Below are 19578 nucleotides of genomic sequence, written 5' to 3'. Positions count from 1 at the left end.
CACATCACAAGGACATGATGTAAGGACTGTTTGCAGCTTTTGGGAAGGGAAGGTAGACCAGTGACTGACATTTGCAGCAATTAAAACCTCATTGCTGGTGGCTGAAGAGCTTTAGTTGTTCACATTGATGCACATTTTGTGCTGATGCGGTGCTATCCAGATACTCTAAATGGCTTCGGGTGATCTGGGCACCCACTGTTGTTGTGCAGCTGGCAAGGTGACAGCAGGGAGGCTCACTGCTGGCAAACCCCTTCCTGCTTGCAAGATACTTCAGCAGCAGGGTGGTAAAATCTCAAACACTGCTGCACACTTAATAGAAACAGGAGACCAGAACTTCAAACAAGGTGTGTAGGGAGGGCCAGTCACAGCCAGGGTAAGAACTATAGAATTATTTTGGTATTTTTAACTGATTCACAGTGCTATTTCATGCACCAAACTTTTCCCCTGTAAGCAAAGATTGTATAACCTGTGGGCCAGAAGATCACAATAGGGTCTTTCTGAGGACTTCCCGTAAGTGTCTCTGGACAGCTGCAGCAGTGACTATCACTCAGACTTTGGGATGTAAAGAAAGAATTCTTGTGATGGGGGAAACACTGAAGAACAAGGGCCTTGCCATTTGGTGACACAGTCCTACTCCTGCTAGTCATCTGTAGTATGTTATTGTGGCAGATGCATACAGTGGCTGTGAGTGTGAATGGATTCTGACCAGCAAAAAAGACCCCCAACATCAAATTTTCCTATGACATAGTGGTAAAGGTCCTCCTAATTCCTTGCTTAGGCACATCCAAGGGATTAAAAGAAGGTCTAGACCATGGAAGGATGGTCTGTGACCTCGATGTACTGAATCTTGAGCTGTGACTGGCATTCTATGGGTAAAGTGACCCCACACAGTTGTTCTGCTATGCTGAAGCTTCCTGTGGGAAAGCCAGTGTCTCACATACACTGACAGGCTGTTGAGGTTGGATAATTTGTGAGCAAGCTAACCTGGGTGTATCGACACTGTTGGCATGGGCAGGCAATCAGTGTGGATCTGTGTCACTGCAGCTGTACCCATTTTTGAGGTTGCCCAGACATCCTGGCTCAGTTGTCTCTATTGGCACTTGAGGGATGCCTTGGTAGCTGAACTAATCCTAAGGGAGCTGTCTGGACTTGAAACTATCACTGGTGCAAACAGCATGCACTGTGCCAGCATGAGACTACTTGTGGGAATGAGATTGGCTATATACCCCACTTAGTATCTTTAATAAAATCATTCATGGTGTCTTTTAACTATTTTTTAACCCTTGTTCCCAGAGATGAAGTCATAAGATCTGTCCATGTGAACCAGGATCTAGTTTGGTAAAAACTTATTCTTTTTACTTTATGCTCTGGCTTACTCATAGCTGTTTGTGCCTTAGACTGTAAGGTAAATCTGGTTTTCATGCAAGCTTGAATAACTTATGCTTGGACTGGTGCTGTCTTGATTTTTTTTTTTTAATGGAGTTTTACCGAGTATTTTATTGCATAACAGCTATGAGACCAAGTCTGATAGTAGTTCTTATCTCTGTTCAAAAACCATTTTTCTTTAACCCTGAACCCTGTTAATGCAATTGCAAGTAATAATTTAGAAGGATCTAGTCTTAATGGATATGAATACCCCTATTTAGAAAAAGAAACAAAACACCCCTAAAACCTCCAAAACCAACTTTAAGGTGGTACCCAGGTCTGAGGAAGCATGTTGGAACATAGCAAGTTCTTCTGTCATGGAGTGATTGAGGGCTAAATGGAAGGATTCCTTATTCTTCTATAGTTACTGAGAAGCCTGGTTTTTTAGACTTGATTCTATTTGTGCTTTCCTTGAAACAATTAAAACTGCTGAAAATGTTCATCAAAAATGTATGGGCACTCATTAAAAGCTTTGGTTTAATATACAGCCTGTTTTCAGCATGTACAGGCATCAGCACACAATGTCAAGAGGCTATTTTGCCACAGTCCTGGGAAGAGGCTAATGTCTATAAGGTACAAAACAAAGTGTGACCTCATGAAGCAGATATCTGAGTCCCAAAGCTGCTTTGCTTTCTCCCAGCTGTACCAGGCAAAATATCTTGCTTGCATTATAGTGTCAAGAGGACTGCTTTTGAATTATTTCAGCTTTTTGGCTTGGTGAGTTGTTCTTAGCATAAATATATGGTTTACCATCCAGACATGACCTTTCTTTCTTTGAACTTCAGCTCAAAATCCAAAAATCATTATGGCTGACACTTGCTGTGCTAAACTCAATTAAATTATTCTTTTGTTTGAAGATTCTAAGAGAAGATGAACTTCGCTACTTTTCACTCTTTTTTCCTTATGAATGCAGTTCTGCAAGTAGTCAAAAAATGGCCTGGAAGATCATGTTATTTGGTGGTGAACAAGCTTATGATTCAGTGCTTTGTTGCCACATAAACATGGGTTATACAACCTGCTGCAGGCAGAGCCCAATTGTTGCAGAAATAATTTCTCCAACAGAATTCAAAATTATATTTATGCTTTATTGACATATTTCCTCTTATTTCAGGGAAAGAATGCACCCAGGATGAAAGCACAGCTGCAGCTATCTTTGCTGTTCAAATGGATGACTATTTAGGAGGAAAGCCTGTGCAGAGTAGAGAAATTCAAGGATATGAGTCTACTGAGTTTGTGGGTTACTTCAAAGGAGGAATTAAATACAAGGTAAAGAGTCTGTCAAAATACATTCATACATGAAATTGTAACATTTTTCCCCACATAAAAATCAAATGGTTTTCTTTGTAAATGGAGATTTTAAAAATAGTTTCTCAATGCTTTGTGGGTTTAGATCTGAATCACCCATCTTAAACTGTAGGAGTCCCAGAGTTTGTACAGAAAGCAGCAGCTTGTTTGTCAGTGCCTTTTCTGATATAGGAAAACCTTTCCCAATGTTTTTTCCCACAAAATAAAGCTGTCCTGAAATTTCATACTTGTGTGTCTAAGAGCTTACAGTAGGGACTCTCTGTGTCTGGGAGGTGTTAAATCTCACAGAAATAATTTCTGTCTTGTAGACTGAATAATTGTGTTCAAATGCAGAACCCAGTGTGCTCAAGTGGTTAGAAACATGCAGAGAGTGGAAAAGACCAGAAGCTCACTTGGATCTAAAAATGTTGCTTTTGCAGTCCTACTGCAGTTACAATCTCCCAAACACGTTTTTGAAAAATTTTATCTTTTGGAAAGGTGTAATGTCAGTGTCCTTGTGTCACTTCCAGAAGCTGAGTAACTGAAAGGTAACTTTTTTTTTAAACGTATGTGGGGTTTTTTTTAAGAATAAAGTAATGTATCTCCTGAGAATGTCTCCATAGTAGAAGTTCTGGGAGCCATGGCTCATTCAGCCTTTTTTTCCCCATTATGAAGGTTTATAACTTCTCACTGTCTACACAACCAAGGTTTTAAGTCTGCATAAGTGATGTTGGCAGTGACATGCCCAAACTTTTATGTTTTAATTTTTTTCTTTGTCATTTCAAGAGCCAGTTTCTCTTCCAACCCAAGGTCTGGTTCTCCCAGAGGAGGGGAGAATGCTGCCTCAAAGAGGCAGACATCCAAGCCAGTTTACAGGATTATGCTTATATTTACACTCACAGATCAACAGTTTGCTCTCACTTCTCCTAGTGTGGTACTCCTTGCCAGGTTCACTCTGAAGTTGCAAATATTCCTTCCATAAAATTACAGAGCTGCTGTGGAATTGTCTGTCCATCTACATGTAACCAGGGACTAAAACCACCCAGACCTCTGAGATTCAAGTTTGGAAAACTTCAAAAGGAGCTCCATATTTCTCTGCTTTTCCTCTGTCCTTGACTTTTGTCCTGACAATGGGGTTCAGTATTACCTCATCCTCTGACAGTGGCTGGAGAGTGCTGTAAATTCTGTGCTTTCACTTTCCCTGTTTATCTGAAAAGCCTTTGAAGGAGGCTGACTTCTGTTCCCTTGGCTAAATGTTCACACCTGCCAGTTCAGCAGCAGTGGTGTCTGTCTGGTCTGTGGTTAGCACTCTTAAACAGTACGTTACTTTGGCTTGCTTCTCACTGCATAAACTATTTTTTCCACTGCTAGCTCCTCATCTGTAGCCAAAAAAAAAAAAAAAAAGTAACTTTGCAGAAATCAAACTGAAAATAAAGCTGGCTGCTTTGTTTTGTTTTATTCAGGCAGGTGGTGTTGCCTCTGGATTTAATCATGTCATTACTAATGATCTGAGTGCCCAGAGGCTGCTGCATATCAAGGGCCGGAGAGTTGTAAGAGCCACAGAAGTCCCCCTGGCTTGGACTAGCTTCAACAAAGGAGATTGTTTCATTATTGACCTCGGAAATGTGAGTATTTTCTAGAGCAAAACACTGAGAAGTAAAAGTTGCATCCCTTCTAAGGTTTGAGTTATCCCCTAAAATGCAAAACTGATTTTGTCACTCATGTGAACCAGCAGAAAGAATCTACTTTAGAAAATTAGTTTTAGTGTCTCACCACTTGAAATGTTTCAGACTGCCCTAAATGTTTCCTGGAGTGTACAACAGATTATCCATCAAGAAACAGTTCTCTTTCCCATTCAAGGCATTGTGATTTTTCACTACTAGTGTTTGAAGAGCTTAAACAGCTCACTGTAAGTCCAGTTTGAATTTTGCAGTCTCTACCAGATGAATGGGATCAGTGCTAGTGCTCAGAGCAGGACACAGATTCAACCATTCTCTTAAGAGCATTTCTTCATAGTCATCAAACTTTGATAGTGACAGTTGACCCTAAAGAAATAAATGCAAAAGTGGTTATAAAACTACTTGAGTATTTCAAGAGATCACTCGAGAAGCAATGCCATGCTTCAAGGCTTTCTGCTGAAAACAAGTAGAGACAGCACAGAAGAATATTGACAGATAAGACAATTTTGCTTGTTTCAAATGACTTAAAGTTTAGTACTGTCACCTCAGAGTACATGCTAAGACTTTCTGATACCAAGAGAAGCAGCTGGGATGTAGACCACACTAATTAGATGCTAGTTACCAATTTGAAATTGTTCCCATGCCTGATATGCTCACATGTAATGGAAAGCATGTGGAAGGAAATAGCTTATCTGCAGTTGATTTTAACTGTACTGCTTCACAAGGAAGAGGTCAGCTGCTTCAAGATTTCAGTGTTCTCCTGACCTATTGAAAAATGGGCTCATCTGAATTTATGGTGTTCATTTGGTTTTTTCCTCTGAAAAGCGGCCCCTAGCGTGACAGTTGAAGATAATCAGGATAGCTACTTGATACCAAAATGTCTTTGATTTTTATTATGCTTCACAGCCTTCAGATGGAACATCAAATAGTGTTTTTTGAATATTATCCTAGTCCTCATATGTCAATATGGTTTAATCATCTGGAATACCCTGGCGATCAATATCCAAAGTAATCTCTCAATTTTGCCACTTTGCATAGAAAACTCAAATCATCTATTCCCTTTCAGAGTTAACCCATGGGAGATGCAAGGTTTGGAACTAAACATTGCTAGAAAATGCTGCTTTTACAGTAAGGCTGTGATCGGGCTTGAGTTTTCTGGAGTTAACCTCCCATGGACATGATGTGGAACTGGGTATACTCCATGAATTCCACTTGTCCTGACCCTTACTGTGCTGCAGTTACCCAGATGGCCTTGAGTAATGACTCAGGCCACACTGCAGGTGTGGCAGTGACACTGATGAAAATGCACTATGGGTGTATTGCAGTTTTACATGTATCACTTGGGGCCCATCCCTTTCAGTGAGAGTGCTGTCACCAAGCAATTTAGATGTAATATGGCTTTATAGTCTTTACCTGATACTGAATGTACATTGGGAGCCTTTTACTTTTTTTAGTGTAAGGTCACTGGCTTCTGATCCACTGTTTGACAAGACAGAGGTCAAGCAGCAGTGCAACAATGTGCCTTTGTAGGGAGAAAGACTAGGTGTGAACAATATCTAGAACCCTTTTTTTTTTTTTTTTTTGCCATTCTATGGGAAATGTCAGTCAAATCACATGACTAAGACAGGTCTTAGTCTTGTCATGTCATTTGGATAAGGGAGAAGGGTTTTCTTAGATGTACTGACAAGTTAACGAAAAAAGTGTTTTAGCATCTAGATATTCATAGTCGTAGGTTATTATATAAACCAGACCGTGCTTGTGGGAGATGAAAAGACCATATGTGCCATAGTTCAGGATTAAGATATACAAGTCTAGTGAAATACCTCTAAATAAATGGGAGTGATAGAAAATACAATGTCACAGGAGAAATCTTGCTCAAGTTTTCTAAGAGCTATATTTCAAGCTGAAATAACTGTACTTCAGATTGAAATTTTCCATGACTAGAGGCCCATTGTAAATGGGCGAGGCTTTATGAGTCTTTATAGGAGCTCTTAATTGAATTTAAGGTTCCTTTGAAGAAAGAAAAGTATTTTGGCTAAAGTAGATTCCCTTGCTTAACAGTTGAAATAAAATTAATCTTAAATAGGATTGCTTTTGAGTCTTGGGATTTATTGCAGAGCACTACAGACTCATTGTCCAAGAATAATGGGCGGTAATTTCATAAAATAATGAGCTTATGGTCAGTGATTTTAATATCAAATTACTGTAGTGTATCAAATAAGATGAATTTCCAAGATTTACTTTCCCCAGTCTCTTAGCTAACCAGAAGGATGGTCTCTATGGCATTGAAAAATTGCTTGTGCTGTTCATTTCCTGTTATATTTTATCAAGCCACTTACCTAATATAATAAAAAATTGTTTCACTTTTCTCACGGAGTTCAATTACTGCAGTATTTTAAACTCATGGTTTGAACAGATAAGGGGAAATTATGAAAGGTAATAATGATTAGGAATAAAGTCATTACTAATCACTAGGGTTTCCTTGATAGGGATAATGCTTTAAGCAAAAAGTATGTGTGTGCATTTCCAGCTAGGTTCACATATTTACAGTTCATGTTCTGATGTTTATCTCTGTTCTGATGTTTATCTATACCTAGATCATAGAATAGTTTTGGTTGGAAGGGACCTTTAAAGGTCATCTAGATCAATTCCCCCCGCAATGAGCGGGGATGTCTTCAACAAGTTCAGGTTACTCTGAGCCCTGTTCAGCCTGATCCTGAATGAAGGTTATTCTATCTTGATCCAGTCTTCTAAGTTATTGGACTCAAACCTTGGCTAAAAATAAGATTAAAAAATAGTGTTGTAACTGCCTGTCTCCTGACCCCTCTCTTAAAAGTGGTTGGGATCCCATGGGGCCGTATCCAGTGTGCACAACCCACACAGCACCTTGGCTGATTTGTTACTAAACCACATTTACAGCACTTCAAATACCATGCCCAGGTCTCATCTTGCCTCCTTTGAACTCTCTTGGCTGGAAAATAGATGCAAAAGGCAGAGAAAGCACTGTCTGTGATATGAGGGGAGTTATTATCTGTTGGTAATGTGTGAAGACCTTTTAGTCAAGCAGTCTTCTGTAACACTCTGAACTGAGAGCTGTGACTGTACTGATCTTCCTGTACAGTGACTGAGTCAGGAGAGTGTTGGCATGCCAGACCCTAATTTAAGTTGGGGTTTTTTTCTACATGGGATTTCCACAACACCTCTTTGATGAACCTGGGAACCTCTCTGTAAGGGAGTCTTTGGGGCAGGCAAGACAAGAGCAGGGCTGTTGCTGAAAGGCCTGGAGTAGAGCACACCTTGCTTTGTCGGGTGCTGCTCAGTGCATCTTGTCCTGGTGTAGCTCTGCTCAAGGCCTTCCAGGAGCTGTTATCTTCTGCCACACAATCACAGAATATGTTAAGTTGGAAGAGACCCACAAGGATCATAAAGTCAAACTCTTAGCTCTGCACAGAACAGCCCCGAGAGTCACATCATGTGCCTGAGAGCATTGTCCAGATGTTTCTTGAACTCTGTCAGGCTTGGTGCTGTGACCACTTCCCTGAGGAGCCCATTCCAGTGCCCAACCACCATCTGGATGAAGAACCTTTTTCTAATACCCAGCCTAAACTCCCCTGATACAACTTCAAGCCACTCCCACAGGTCCTGTCACTGGACACCAGAAAGAATCAATCAGTACCTGCCCCTCCTTTTCCCTCATGAGGAAGTTTTAACTGCAATGAGGTCTTCCCTCAGCATCCTCTTCTCCAGGCTGAAGAGACCAAGTGAACTCAGCTGCTCCTCATACGGCTTCCCCTCAAGACCCTTCCAATCCTGTCCTGAGCTATTGCTGGTATCCCACCTGAGAGGCACCAGGATGGGTTTGACAGTTCTTGGTGGCCTTAAACTGCCTCACCTTGCTCTGTGCTCCTCTTTACCTCCAGATGCAGCTCTCTCTGTTTCACCCCATCCTCCAGCCACCTCCCCTTAGGCACAACCCATTTTCTTCCTTCATCACCAAGACAATTCTCAAAACAGCAAAGAGCAGGAGAGGGCATGGAAAGTGATCACAGAAGGCAAGGAAAAGGATGAATCACTGTGGCATTTAATGAATCATGTACATACAGTTTTCCAGGCTATTTTAGTTCTTATCTCAATGCATATGTAAATATACTGTATATGTGTGTATTTCTGATAAGATGTGCTAAAGTCTTTCATATCTTTTTGTCATCTTTTGTCAATTTTCTTGGTTTAAAGTGGGAAGGAAACTGGTCCGTATTGTGAAATATTGGCGTATACTGGTGATATACAAAATTGGAATGTTGAGATCTGTTAATAATTTGAGTAGTTATCAAAACATGCAGCAGAAGTAATGGGAATAACAATGAAATAAAGCAACGTGAATTGATCAGCTGATTTTATTGAAACCTTCCCAACTCATTATGGGAAGCCCTGCTGTATGAAGGCTGTCTGAAGTTGTATCCTTAGTGACCAGCAAAAATATCCTCTGTGCGTGTGTTTGGATAGAGCTCTGTAAAATGTAAGGCTTGATTGTCTGATTAATCTCTTAATGGGAGACAGCAGCAGTGCCATGAGCTAGGCGACTGCAGAGGGCAGACAGAGGGATGCGCACTGCTCAGCCACCTTGAAGAAATTAAGAGACAATTGTTAAAATAAGGGGGTGAAGGACGATGTGTGATAACTACCACTGAGGTTTGAGCTTGGGCCTGATTGCAGCTGGAAAGTTTTGTCAGTACAATAAAAGTTCTGCAGACAGAACATTACCCTTCTCCCAAAGGAAGAGTGCAGATGGGTGAAGTGATAACTATAGCTCAAGCTAAATGAAAATTGAAGGTAAACTGTACTCAGTTGTCCATTCTTCCTGTTCCCATAATGGTGGTTATAAACTGATTTATAAACAGCCAAGAGGTTGCTGGTTTGAAATTTAAGAACCCGCAATGTTCTTAGAAACACCTTGTGCTATCTAGCAATCAATGCGTATAATTCTCAAGGGCTTCATGAATCCAAATGAAAATTATGAAGTTAGAACTCAAAAGTATGAGACTGAACAGAGTTCTCATGTATCTGTCAGCATGTTCCTACTAGAATACCTGGCATAATAAGCAGGTCAAAAGAAGAAAAACTGCTGCTGTGCAACAAAGACACTAGAAGAAATACATCAGGCAAAAAGGCTGGCTTTTTATGACAGCTGCTTTTCATAACAACTGTTAACTTGGTATAGATTAAATTATGTTTACAAAAAGAAAAGTAACTTCTGCTTTTTAAAGAGCAAGAGAACAGATACTTGCTTTATGATTAAGACCACGAGGTATGATTCAGCATCACATTGCAACCTTAAGCACAGTTGTCTTGGTGGCTTCTGTAATCTTCTTCCCTCACTATCTCTTTTAGCTTCTTTTCTTCTCTTCCATTGGATAAAGCAGTTCACAACAGACATATTAATTGCTTTAATAAAGTCACTGTTAAGGTATAAATAGGGCTGGAAGAGTGGATTCTTGCATTTTATCACTGTATGTTTCTAGTTGCTTTCCCTGGCTCTAACAACTGACTCATGTTGTTTTTCCATGCACATGTTTCTCCTACAAATAACCTCTTCCCCAGTTTCCCCCACTGAGAGTTAAACTATTGCTCATGCTGTAGCAGGGAGCTGCCAAAGAAGTAGCTGAGCTTGAAGAACTAAAGTGCTTTGGTTCTTTATTAACTTTATAGACTTATTAACAGCATTAAAATATTGTTCTATCTATAGAATGTGTATCTTGATAAGCAAGCATCTTAATTTTTCTATAATTCTGTGAACCAGTTACTCCAGCAGGGTAAATGCCAGCATTCTGGAAGTTGCTATAGTCTCAAAGTCATCAGATGGAGAAAAATAAAAGGAAATCCTTTCCCCCCCACCCCACCCTCCCACCCCCGCCTTCAGTTAAAGTATTCAGAGTATGGATTTTTTTTCTTCATACTCTATGGACTGGAAAATTTCCCCTCACCCCCACTTGCACACAGAAGAGTAGCTGAACCAGAGGTCATCCTTTAAGCTCCAGGTGAACTGGACATACATGTATCCACAAGGATTCAGTTAAGTTAGTTTACTTCCTGATGTTGTAGGAAATCCAGATGTTTTGCTGCTTGAGCTGCTGTTGTTTAGAATTAAGATCATCCTGGTATTAATGCCTTAATCCACTGTGGTATAGCAAGGGCTATTCCTAGTGCATACTAGCAAAACAGGTGGGAGAGGAAACATGAAGGTACTGAGTGCATGACTGTGCTATATCTGACTTATTTTTAGTCTGAAAATTTGTTCCATTTGAGTCAAGTGGGAGACTCCAAAGACTGGTTACAAAGACACTATTGTAATTTTACTAGGGCCAGGCTCATGGTGGCCTCAGGGGTATTCTGACTGAATGAATTTGAAGTTTGTTTTGGATTATCAAAACTCCACAACTTTCAATGGTTCACTGTATTACAGTTTCAATAAATGTAAAAGGTAGATTTGATGGATATGTGAAATGAGAGAGATTTTTTCTCTGCCTCTATCAAGAATTCAACACTCAAGAAAGAAAAACATTGAATAACTTAAGGAGAAAAATGCCTTCGGAGGTCTATATTAATCCAGTTGAATCCAAACATTCTTCTTAATACATATTATTAGCTCCTAAAAAACAGCCTGAATGTCAATGAACTGACAGAAAAGAGCTGCATTCTAGCTATTTTTGTTCAGTTATTTTCCCCATCATGTGGACTTTGTTTCCTTGATTTAGCACTTTTCTATACTTAAAAAAAAATTTTTTTAAAAAGCTCCACACTCTTGCTTTAGGGCTCCCTGTTTTATTTCCAAAAACTTGGTGTTTGAAATACAAATACCAGTGTAATATGCCACTGTTTTACAGATAGTTAAAATTAAAGGCATTAGAAGTATTTCTGTTGTTTGCAGTTCATATATGAACTTTTTCCAAGTTTATTTCTATTTTGTGTTGTCATTTCTCCTTTAAACGTATTAAGTTTAATTACAGGACTAGACTTTTAACAAAGTAGAGTTTTAGCTAAAAGGAACTTGTGCCTTATCAGAGCAGCTGTTCGCTAATGACCATGAAGAGTCTCAGCTGAATGCCTGCCAATTATTTTGATAATATCATGATAAGATATTTATAAAGCTTTGCCAATATACATGTATGTTCCATCTGCCTCTAGTGTTGCTGGGCTTTTTCCTCTACTTCCCTCAGGAGGTGAGTACTAGGAGTGCTGGCTCCTTTGGGGACCCCTACATCACAGCTGCTCTCCTCCTGACCCACCTTTCCTTACACGCCTCATCAGCCTTTCTTCTACCTGCTGTGAAACCACTGCAGTGGCATTCTGTGATGTGGTTATTTGCCCAGGCTCTGATCTGCTTCTGAACAGCAGCAGCTAAGCCAAAGGGAAAAGAGGAATTAAGGCAATTATAACTTTTACAACCATTCTTTTCTTGCTTTCAGCCCTTTAGTCTGAGTTGTGGGGGTAAGGAGAATGTAGTGTGGCATTTCACAGGAGTGAGCAGATTTAGTTGAAGAGTTTTCTTGCTTTGAGTCCCTCTGCATTAGAGCTGTACCTCTGCTGCACCAAATGGTGTGGTTTAGAGAAACGAAAGACATCCTGACTGACAGACATTGAGTCAGCATAACTTGCATCATGACAAGATGAAAAGGTACACACTATAGATTTTAGCTGTCTCTCAGCCAAAAGTGGTCTTTTTTTTAACTGAGGTGCAGTTACATTCTGAGAGAGTGTTCTGCTGTATATGTGGGCAAAGGTGGGCAGGTTTAAGGTGTATCAGGGCCTCCAAAGAATAGAGGCATACCAGCTTGTGATACTTGACTTAAATTATTTCCTTAATGAAAGCTTAAAGTTTATTTCAATATTTTAAAGTTAATGAGACAAATATTTCACTGTTATTTTCCACCTAAATTGAAGTTTCACCACAAACTTGTTTCAAATTAGAGTTTTGAAACCTATTTAATTTATTTAGCTTTTAACTGTCTCTTCATGTAAGAGAATGCAAATCAGCAATTACAGTAGGGGCCTGGAGATTAGTAGGTATTGCAACAGACTTATAGGTTTAAAACACTAGCATGTTTAGGGCATGTTTAACTAGAGAAAAACTTCTTCATGGATTTAAGCTTCTTGGCTTTTGCTGTTATTGTCCTGCCTATGATCCACAGAAATGACCACAAAAGATGCAGAAAAGAGAGTATATTTTCATTTGCCTCCAGACTAAGGAGGCTGCCAGTTGAATACAGAGGTGGCTATAGTTTAGAAGGGAAAAAATTGTTTTTTATGTCACTTCTGAAATAAGTGGTTTTTTTTGTTTTTTTTTCCTTCTCTTGCACTGCATGCCATTTGGGGCTGGAGCAGGAAGCAGGAGGTGTGCTTTCACAGTCCCCTTCCATACAGGGAAAAGTGCCAAGGTGCTCTTGCTCAGGGTTACACATGAGCCATGCATAATCATCCTGATGCACAACTTCTGTATAGAAGCTAAATGTTGGGTCATTTTTAATGTGCTGTAGAAGTCTCATGTGACTTGCACAAGGTCACTCTGCAGGCCAGAAGCTATTAGGAGTAAGAGCAGTGAATTCTGACACTGTATGGCTAAAAGACCAAACTGTGTCCCCAAAATGTGCATTTGTGGGGAGACTTTGTTCTGATGACGGTGTGCATGGCACAGAGCCAGCCTGCCTTCCCAAGCCCACTCAGGAGCTCTGGGGTGGTCATTGTGGTTATTCATTATAACATTTTCTTGCCCTCAGTTGTTAATTGTCCCACTGTGATCTGATAACCATATTGATAGCAACAAACATTAATATAGGGCATCTCTCTCAGAATTCTCTTTAAGAGATTTAAAAAAATAAATACTGCTAGTGCAAACTTCTGAAAATAAACTGGGCTTGGCACAGGAATTACTGATGAATGAAGCTCTTTTATTTTGAGAGGAGTGAACACTTGAAGTCTGTTTTTATTTTAATGGAAACATTTTTTGTCAACCTGCCAATTCAAAATAAAGTTAGCAAAACAAGCCTAAAAATAGTGAAGGTGTAGTACAGCTAGGAAATTGTGAAAGTAGTGAGTGAGCTAAAGCTAAATATCATATTTTGCCCATAGTTGAGCACTTTATATGTCTAAAAAAGAAATACATAATTAATAAAATATGTCCCAAAAGCTAAATGATTTGTTGGACATGGTTAGATAACTACATGACTGTATTTCAGGTAAATCCATATCTAAATATTAGCCTTCTCAAGAAGCGGCTTTAACTTCTAAAAATCTTTTTGCGGCTTTAAATTGTTGAGAAACCCAATCTACCTAGAGGATGAAATGGATAAGTTATCAGGAAGGCAAACTTGTAGATATTCGGCTTCTCTACTGTGAGGCCTCAAAATTAGATACATTGAAAATGAGATTATTATAGTTCAGAAGGGAAAATTAACTAAATCCAAGGTCCTGAAAGCTTCTAGCACTGAATGCTTAAGATATTTTAGTGATCATAGTAAATATATGACAATATTGTATACTTCAGGACACTTTCATGACTTGTGGCTGCTCGCTTCCTTCTATTTGATTATACAGTACATGAAGTTTTACTTTCAGGCTTTTAATAAAGAATAGCGTCTTTATTCTCTAGTGATAAAAAGAATCAGATTCTTATTTCTCGAGCTTTTACAATATGTGTTTTTTAAATAACCGTGTACGATGGAGCTTGTGAATCTCCAGATCAAGAATGTTTTCAGACACTACTTGTTGATTCAAGTGGTGGTTTATGCGGAGAAGAAAACGTGGAACATGGACTCCATGAGGAAAATAATGAAACCTGCAAATTTAAAAATCTGAAATCCATTACTGGAGATTTTTAAAGATCCTTCTCCTTCCTCAGGCTCATTTGAAGCTTAGAGCCTGTGGACTGTAGGAGAGCTTGGTTTAGTCAGACAGGGAGAATAAACTGTGAATGTGGAGTAACTTGGGTGTAGTGGGGCCTTTAGGAGATACTAGGAAAAGAAAATGTGAATTTATTGTCCAAGAAGTAAAGGTCTTCGTAATTTGCAGTGGCAATTTAAGTCTCACAATATCCTTTGTGGTCAGTACAGCAAAAATATTTATTTTGTAGATGCAACTACTTGTTTGAGGTTCCATCACCAGTTAGCAAAAACCAAGAAAAGGCCGATGGGTACAACTGAAGCTGCACTTTTAACCTTTCTGAACGAGCAATCTCCACCAATTGCTGCATCAACACTGAGATAAGGCAATAGATGCCTTACCTCTTCCTCTAGTTCTCTATTTTATGACTTCTTTCTCTTCCTTATTTCTTCTATAGAATATGGGAAATAAAGAATTCCCATTTATTGCTGCTATACTTCGTGACTCCTGTTTCCTCACATAGCTGCAAATCAGCTCAATTAGTAGGATGTAGGCCAAGATGTGAATGATGCTAAGGAGTCTGTGTTGTGGAAAGTCTGCATGAATTTGGAAGAAAATGGCTGAAGCTGTGCATGGCAATTACAAATGTATTAAAAAATGTGCTCAGATTGGAATGTTTTACTTTCTACACATTCAGTTCTCTAGGAAATTATTTCCCTAAGTATGAACAGACATTTTGTTTTCCTGGGGAAATGTAGAAAGTTGGATTTAAGATAAGGTTGAGACCTGATGCCAGCTATGTCTCCAGATTCTGGACACTTGGTTAACTGTCAGTATTTAAACCAGAACTTAGAAGCATTTTTTTTACTTAAGCCTACAGTCAAGTTGTTAAAGGCAAGCTGAAAACCTCACAGCTTTTGTTGCATGACATGTGCAAGTTGAAAGGGATACAGTTCTGTGAATCTGTGGTGTAATCCTGATGAAGCTTAAAACTTTGAAGAGATGCTTTTGAGGGGAAGGGAGGTTGGAAGGGCACAGTGAGATCACTGAGATCTCATTGTGGGGTTTTTTGTGTCCAAACTGGTGAAAAGTAACTATTGGAAGTTCCTAGCACTGTTTTGCATGCAGATGCCATCAATGTTAGCTGTCTTCCAAAAATTTGCATCTGCTAGCAATGAGAAGCTGTGCTTCATCCCTCACTTGTCTCAACCCACCATTCCAAGTACTGTTAAAGACCAACAGTGGTCAGCAGAAAGAGATAGATTTTTTTTTTTAATGGAACAGATTTTCATCTCAAATCTAAGTTTTATACAGTTGTACATACAGCATAAAACAACTAAGCCCCAGTAATTTATTCAGTGATGCCTCTGATTAAAATTTGCATTGCAGATGAGCACAAACCAATTCAACCTTTTTAAAAGTTGAAAATGACTGTATACCTTTATTGCTGTACTATTTAAGCTATTTGATAGAATCATGTGAAGAATCAAATTACCTTCTTCCAGGAGAACGTGGTGGAAGCAACCAGCCAAGATGAATAATTTCCTTGGACTGGCTCCTTCCAGCCCAGCCTCTAACATCCCTTATGTTCTGCCTTTTGTTAGTAATTTTCATCAAGACTGAAATCTAAATTCTTCATTCTGAAGTGCTTCAAGTTCTGGATGAATAATGGGAGTTGCCAATGGGTGTCCTTGGTCTGTATGGCTGAATCAGGTGACCTGTCTTAGGCTGATTCTGGTGGCTCTCCTTCCTGAGAGGAGCCTCGGGAACATGCTGCATTCTGCAAAGGGTCAGCAAATAAAAACTGGATTGAAAGGTCTAACTGTACTTTTGAGTAACACATACAACCAGGATATGCCTTGAGATTTTGAAATTAATTTGTTTCTTGACACAGATGAGTACCAGCACTGCTGAAGTACCATAGAAGAGGAGCTGACACATGTAAAACTTGCAGTAGCAAATTTAGGATTTTCTGGTTCTTTAATTAGCTGAAGCTGTATCTGTAATTGGGATGAAACTAAGTCAAACCAAAACTCTGACTATTGTGAGCTCAGCTCAAGTGATCTCCTAGTATGTGGAAGCTAAATTATATTATGTAAACATCTTGCATATTACAGCATCACAGAATGAAATATGTTGGAAAAGACCTCTGAGGTCACTGAGTCCAACCTTCAACTGAACACCACCCTGTCAACCAGACCACAGCACTGAGTGCCACATGCAATCTTTTCTTAAACACCTCCAGGGGTGTGACTCCACCACCTCCCTGGGTAGCCCGTTCCAATGTTTATTCACCCTTTCTGCGAAGACATTTCTCCTAATATCCAACGTATATCTCTCCTGGTGCAGTTTGAAACTATGTCATAGATACTGCAAATATCTACGTGACTTCTAGAAAGCATTTCTGAAAGATCTAGATTCACTGATGTTCTGGTGATTTAGATCCAGTAGGATAATTTTATAACTTTGTTGTGTTGAGTCCTATTGCTAATGTGTGTGTTCTCTTCATTATTTCAGGAAATCTATCAGTGGTGTGGCTCATCATGCAATAAATACGAGCGGCTGAAGGCTACTCAGGTTGCTGTTGGCATTCGGGACAATGAGCGAAATGGAAGGTCTAAATTAATTACTGTGGAAGAAGGGAGTGAGCCAGACCAGCTCATACAGGTATTGTAATGTGCAAACCAGTTGCTGACATAGCTCTGAATTAAAAGTTTTTGCACCTCAGGACCTAAATTGGATTAGGCTGACACTAGGAATACAGATAAAGGCTATAGTAGGCCAATTTATAGCTTTTCCTTCCTTCCTTATCCAAGCAGTGTTAAGTTAATTGGTCATTAGAGTCTGAGATAATGAATCATCTGAGAATACTTTTACCAGAACTAAATGTTTGCTTTATTGAGTTAGCTGTACAGTGACTGAATTAACAGCATGCCTCATACCTGAGGCACACTATCTGCTCTGTGTGAGGAATGAGCATCCATCTGGGACAGCACCAAACAAGGAAAGACATAGGATTACTGTGGGTTGAAAGTAAGAAATGTAGCAAATTACATGTTGATGCAGGGGCCAAGCACACTGCTTTGCATACTTCTGCTCCTATTTCAAGATTGTATGCACCTAGCCTCTAGTAACCCCAGTGAGCCCTTTCCTTGTATGTTTACAAAGTTAAACCATTTACTTAAAACCCCCAGATTTCAGATACCAATGAGCTGATCAAAGTAGAGTGGAAAAAAATTTCCCAGGCCACATACTAATAAAAGCATTGTCACTTGACATTTGTGTCCTAAATTAAGCTTTTTCCATTGGTTCTAAAAAGAAGGAAGAGGGAAGCAGGGTCTCAAAGCAGTCCGTCAATAAAATAGACTATGTACAGCCAAGATATTGTCTTGTGCTCCAGATTAGGTTCAGGAAGTAAAGCCAATGGTGCATGCAGGTGTGCAATTATTTTTTGTGGTGCTTACATTCAGTGTGGTCATAACTGGTTACTGCCTGAGCAGCAAAACAGGTGCTGAGCTACCAGGCCATGGTCATGCTGGCTGTGGTGACCCCTTTGGGTGGACTGTCCATATGCTTGCAAAGACCTTTTTTCCTGTGCCTGTGAGTACAGATGTGGCTGTGTTCAGAAGTAGAGGAGGTGGCACCCAATGTACTGGAGGTTTTTGAAGGGGGAAAAACCCAACCAAACAATCCTCTATCTGGTTTTTTACTTCCTTGTACAGACTTGTCACACTGGCTCTGGTGCAGCACGTATTTTACATGTATAACTCTTTTGGAAAGAGCACAGGTTGACAATTAGATAGCAACCTCCTGCTCCTGATTTGAATCACAGCATTGGGTTGCATCCTGCTGCAGCTGCGTCTGGGTGGCACTGGGACTCTGCCCCTGGCCACAGCTGCTACTGCCAAGCCCATCCTGTGGGCCTCCACTGGAGGCTCTGCACGGAGCTTCTGATAAGCTTGTGTGTGACTTGGGAGCGTTGATCAGAGCAGCTCCCTCTGCTCCTCATATCTGGCTAAAGTGCAGATGCAGAGAAGTTGGACTTCTATGCCACCCCAGCAAGGACACGAGCCAGCTGCAGGCTATCTCCCTGCTGCCCCCCTCCATAGGCCCTGAGGGGCAGGGATATGCTGCCCTCACCCCTGCATCTGTTTGCCAGACTTTCATTTGTGTGTAACTGTTGTTTTGTAGCAACCTTGACACATGATTAAGAGCAGGAAAACATCAAGGTTGCATTTGGATACTGTAGTGCATTGTTCTGGTATCAGGGAATAAATTCTTTCTTCTCTTGTGCAGCAGTGTATGAAGAAGTTTCTGCTTTTCCTTTCAGATTGTGAATATAGAGGCAACAAAAATGGGTAGTTCAATGCAATTAAATTCATTGCTTTTATTGCCACCACCGTGATGAGCCAAGTTTGAGTGAGTGTGTCTGCAGTCAGGGATTACCTTCTAGCCTGCATTGTGCTAGCCCTGCCTTTGGAAATGCTGCTTCCATAACAGGGTCTGCAGCTCAGCTGTGGCCCAGTCCAAGCTCTGAAATGTGCTACTAATAAGTCATGAGGGTAGTTAACCTCACAAACATGTAAAACCTAATCCTTATTCCTGCTCAAATTGTATCCAGTTCCTGATGCTCTTTGTTTGGATTTCTCCTTCCTCCCACAAAATTGTCTCTTGACTTGTTGTTACACTCTCCCAGGCTAACTGCTGTTGAGCTAAAATTGTGTTTGTTTCTTCCCTCCACATCAGGAAGGGTGGATTTTTGGCATCTCCAGCTTTCTTAGACCAAGGTTGATTTATTTTCTAGGGAAAAGAATTGCATACTTTAAATACTCATTTTGTCATCCAGTATGCCACTGAAATCAGAATGAGAATTCCTAAAATTATTTTCTCTGACAAATGTCAGGAATGATTCCCCTTCCTGTGAGCTAGAGATCTGCTTCCATATCAGTGGCCAAACTTGCTCATGCAGTGCCAGTAGAAGCTTCAGGCATGGGCTGACATACCCACCACGAGTACCAGCAGAAAAAGCCAGCAGTTATCTGACTCCTGCTCCATAAGCAGAGTTGTGACACCCAACCTGAAAATCAAGACTTCAGTGCCTACACCCCACCATGGAGGCAAGGCACAGGCTGGCTGAACTAACCCTGCCACACTTCTGTCCTGCCACAGGAGTAGCAGAGGCAGCAGTGCTGTGATGAGGAGTGCTTCCCAGCCAGCCTAGTTTCCTCCTGGGAGCTGTGGTGCCGTGGGTGAGCTGAACTTGTCTGACAAGGGCAGTTACCTGCTCCCAACTACCATTTTTAGCAAGAACTGGGAA

The 19578-nt window shown here is 40.3% G+C and overlaps 1 protein-coding gene across 2 annotated transcripts in view; it reads left to right on the top strand.

Annotated features, from left to right (window-relative positions):
- SCIN (scinderin) overlaps nucleotides 1–19578 on the top strand; it is a 79715-nt gene that overhangs the window by 31548 nt on the left and 28589 nt on the right. For both annotated transcript variants that reach the window (XM_032110926.1, XM_032110936.1), the window contains exons 2-4: nucleotides 2537–2691; nucleotides 4173–4334; nucleotides 16779–16928. In XM_032110926.1, coding sequence (XP_031966817.1) covers nucleotides 2537–2691; nucleotides 4173–4334; nucleotides 16779–16928 — 467 coding nt within the window. The remainder of the gene's footprint in view (nucleotides 1–2536; nucleotides 2692–4172; nucleotides 4335–16778; nucleotides 16929–19578) is intronic.

Source organism: Corvus moneduloides, chromosome 1, assembly GCF_009650955.1.
Source record: "Corvus moneduloides isolate bCorMon1 chromosome 1, bCorMon1.pri, whole genome shotgun sequence".
Classification (NCBI taxonomy): domain Eukaryota; kingdom Metazoa; phylum Chordata; class Aves; order Passeriformes; family Corvidae; genus Corvus; species Corvus moneduloides.
This window is presented reverse-complemented; position numbering and strand designations above follow the sequence as displayed.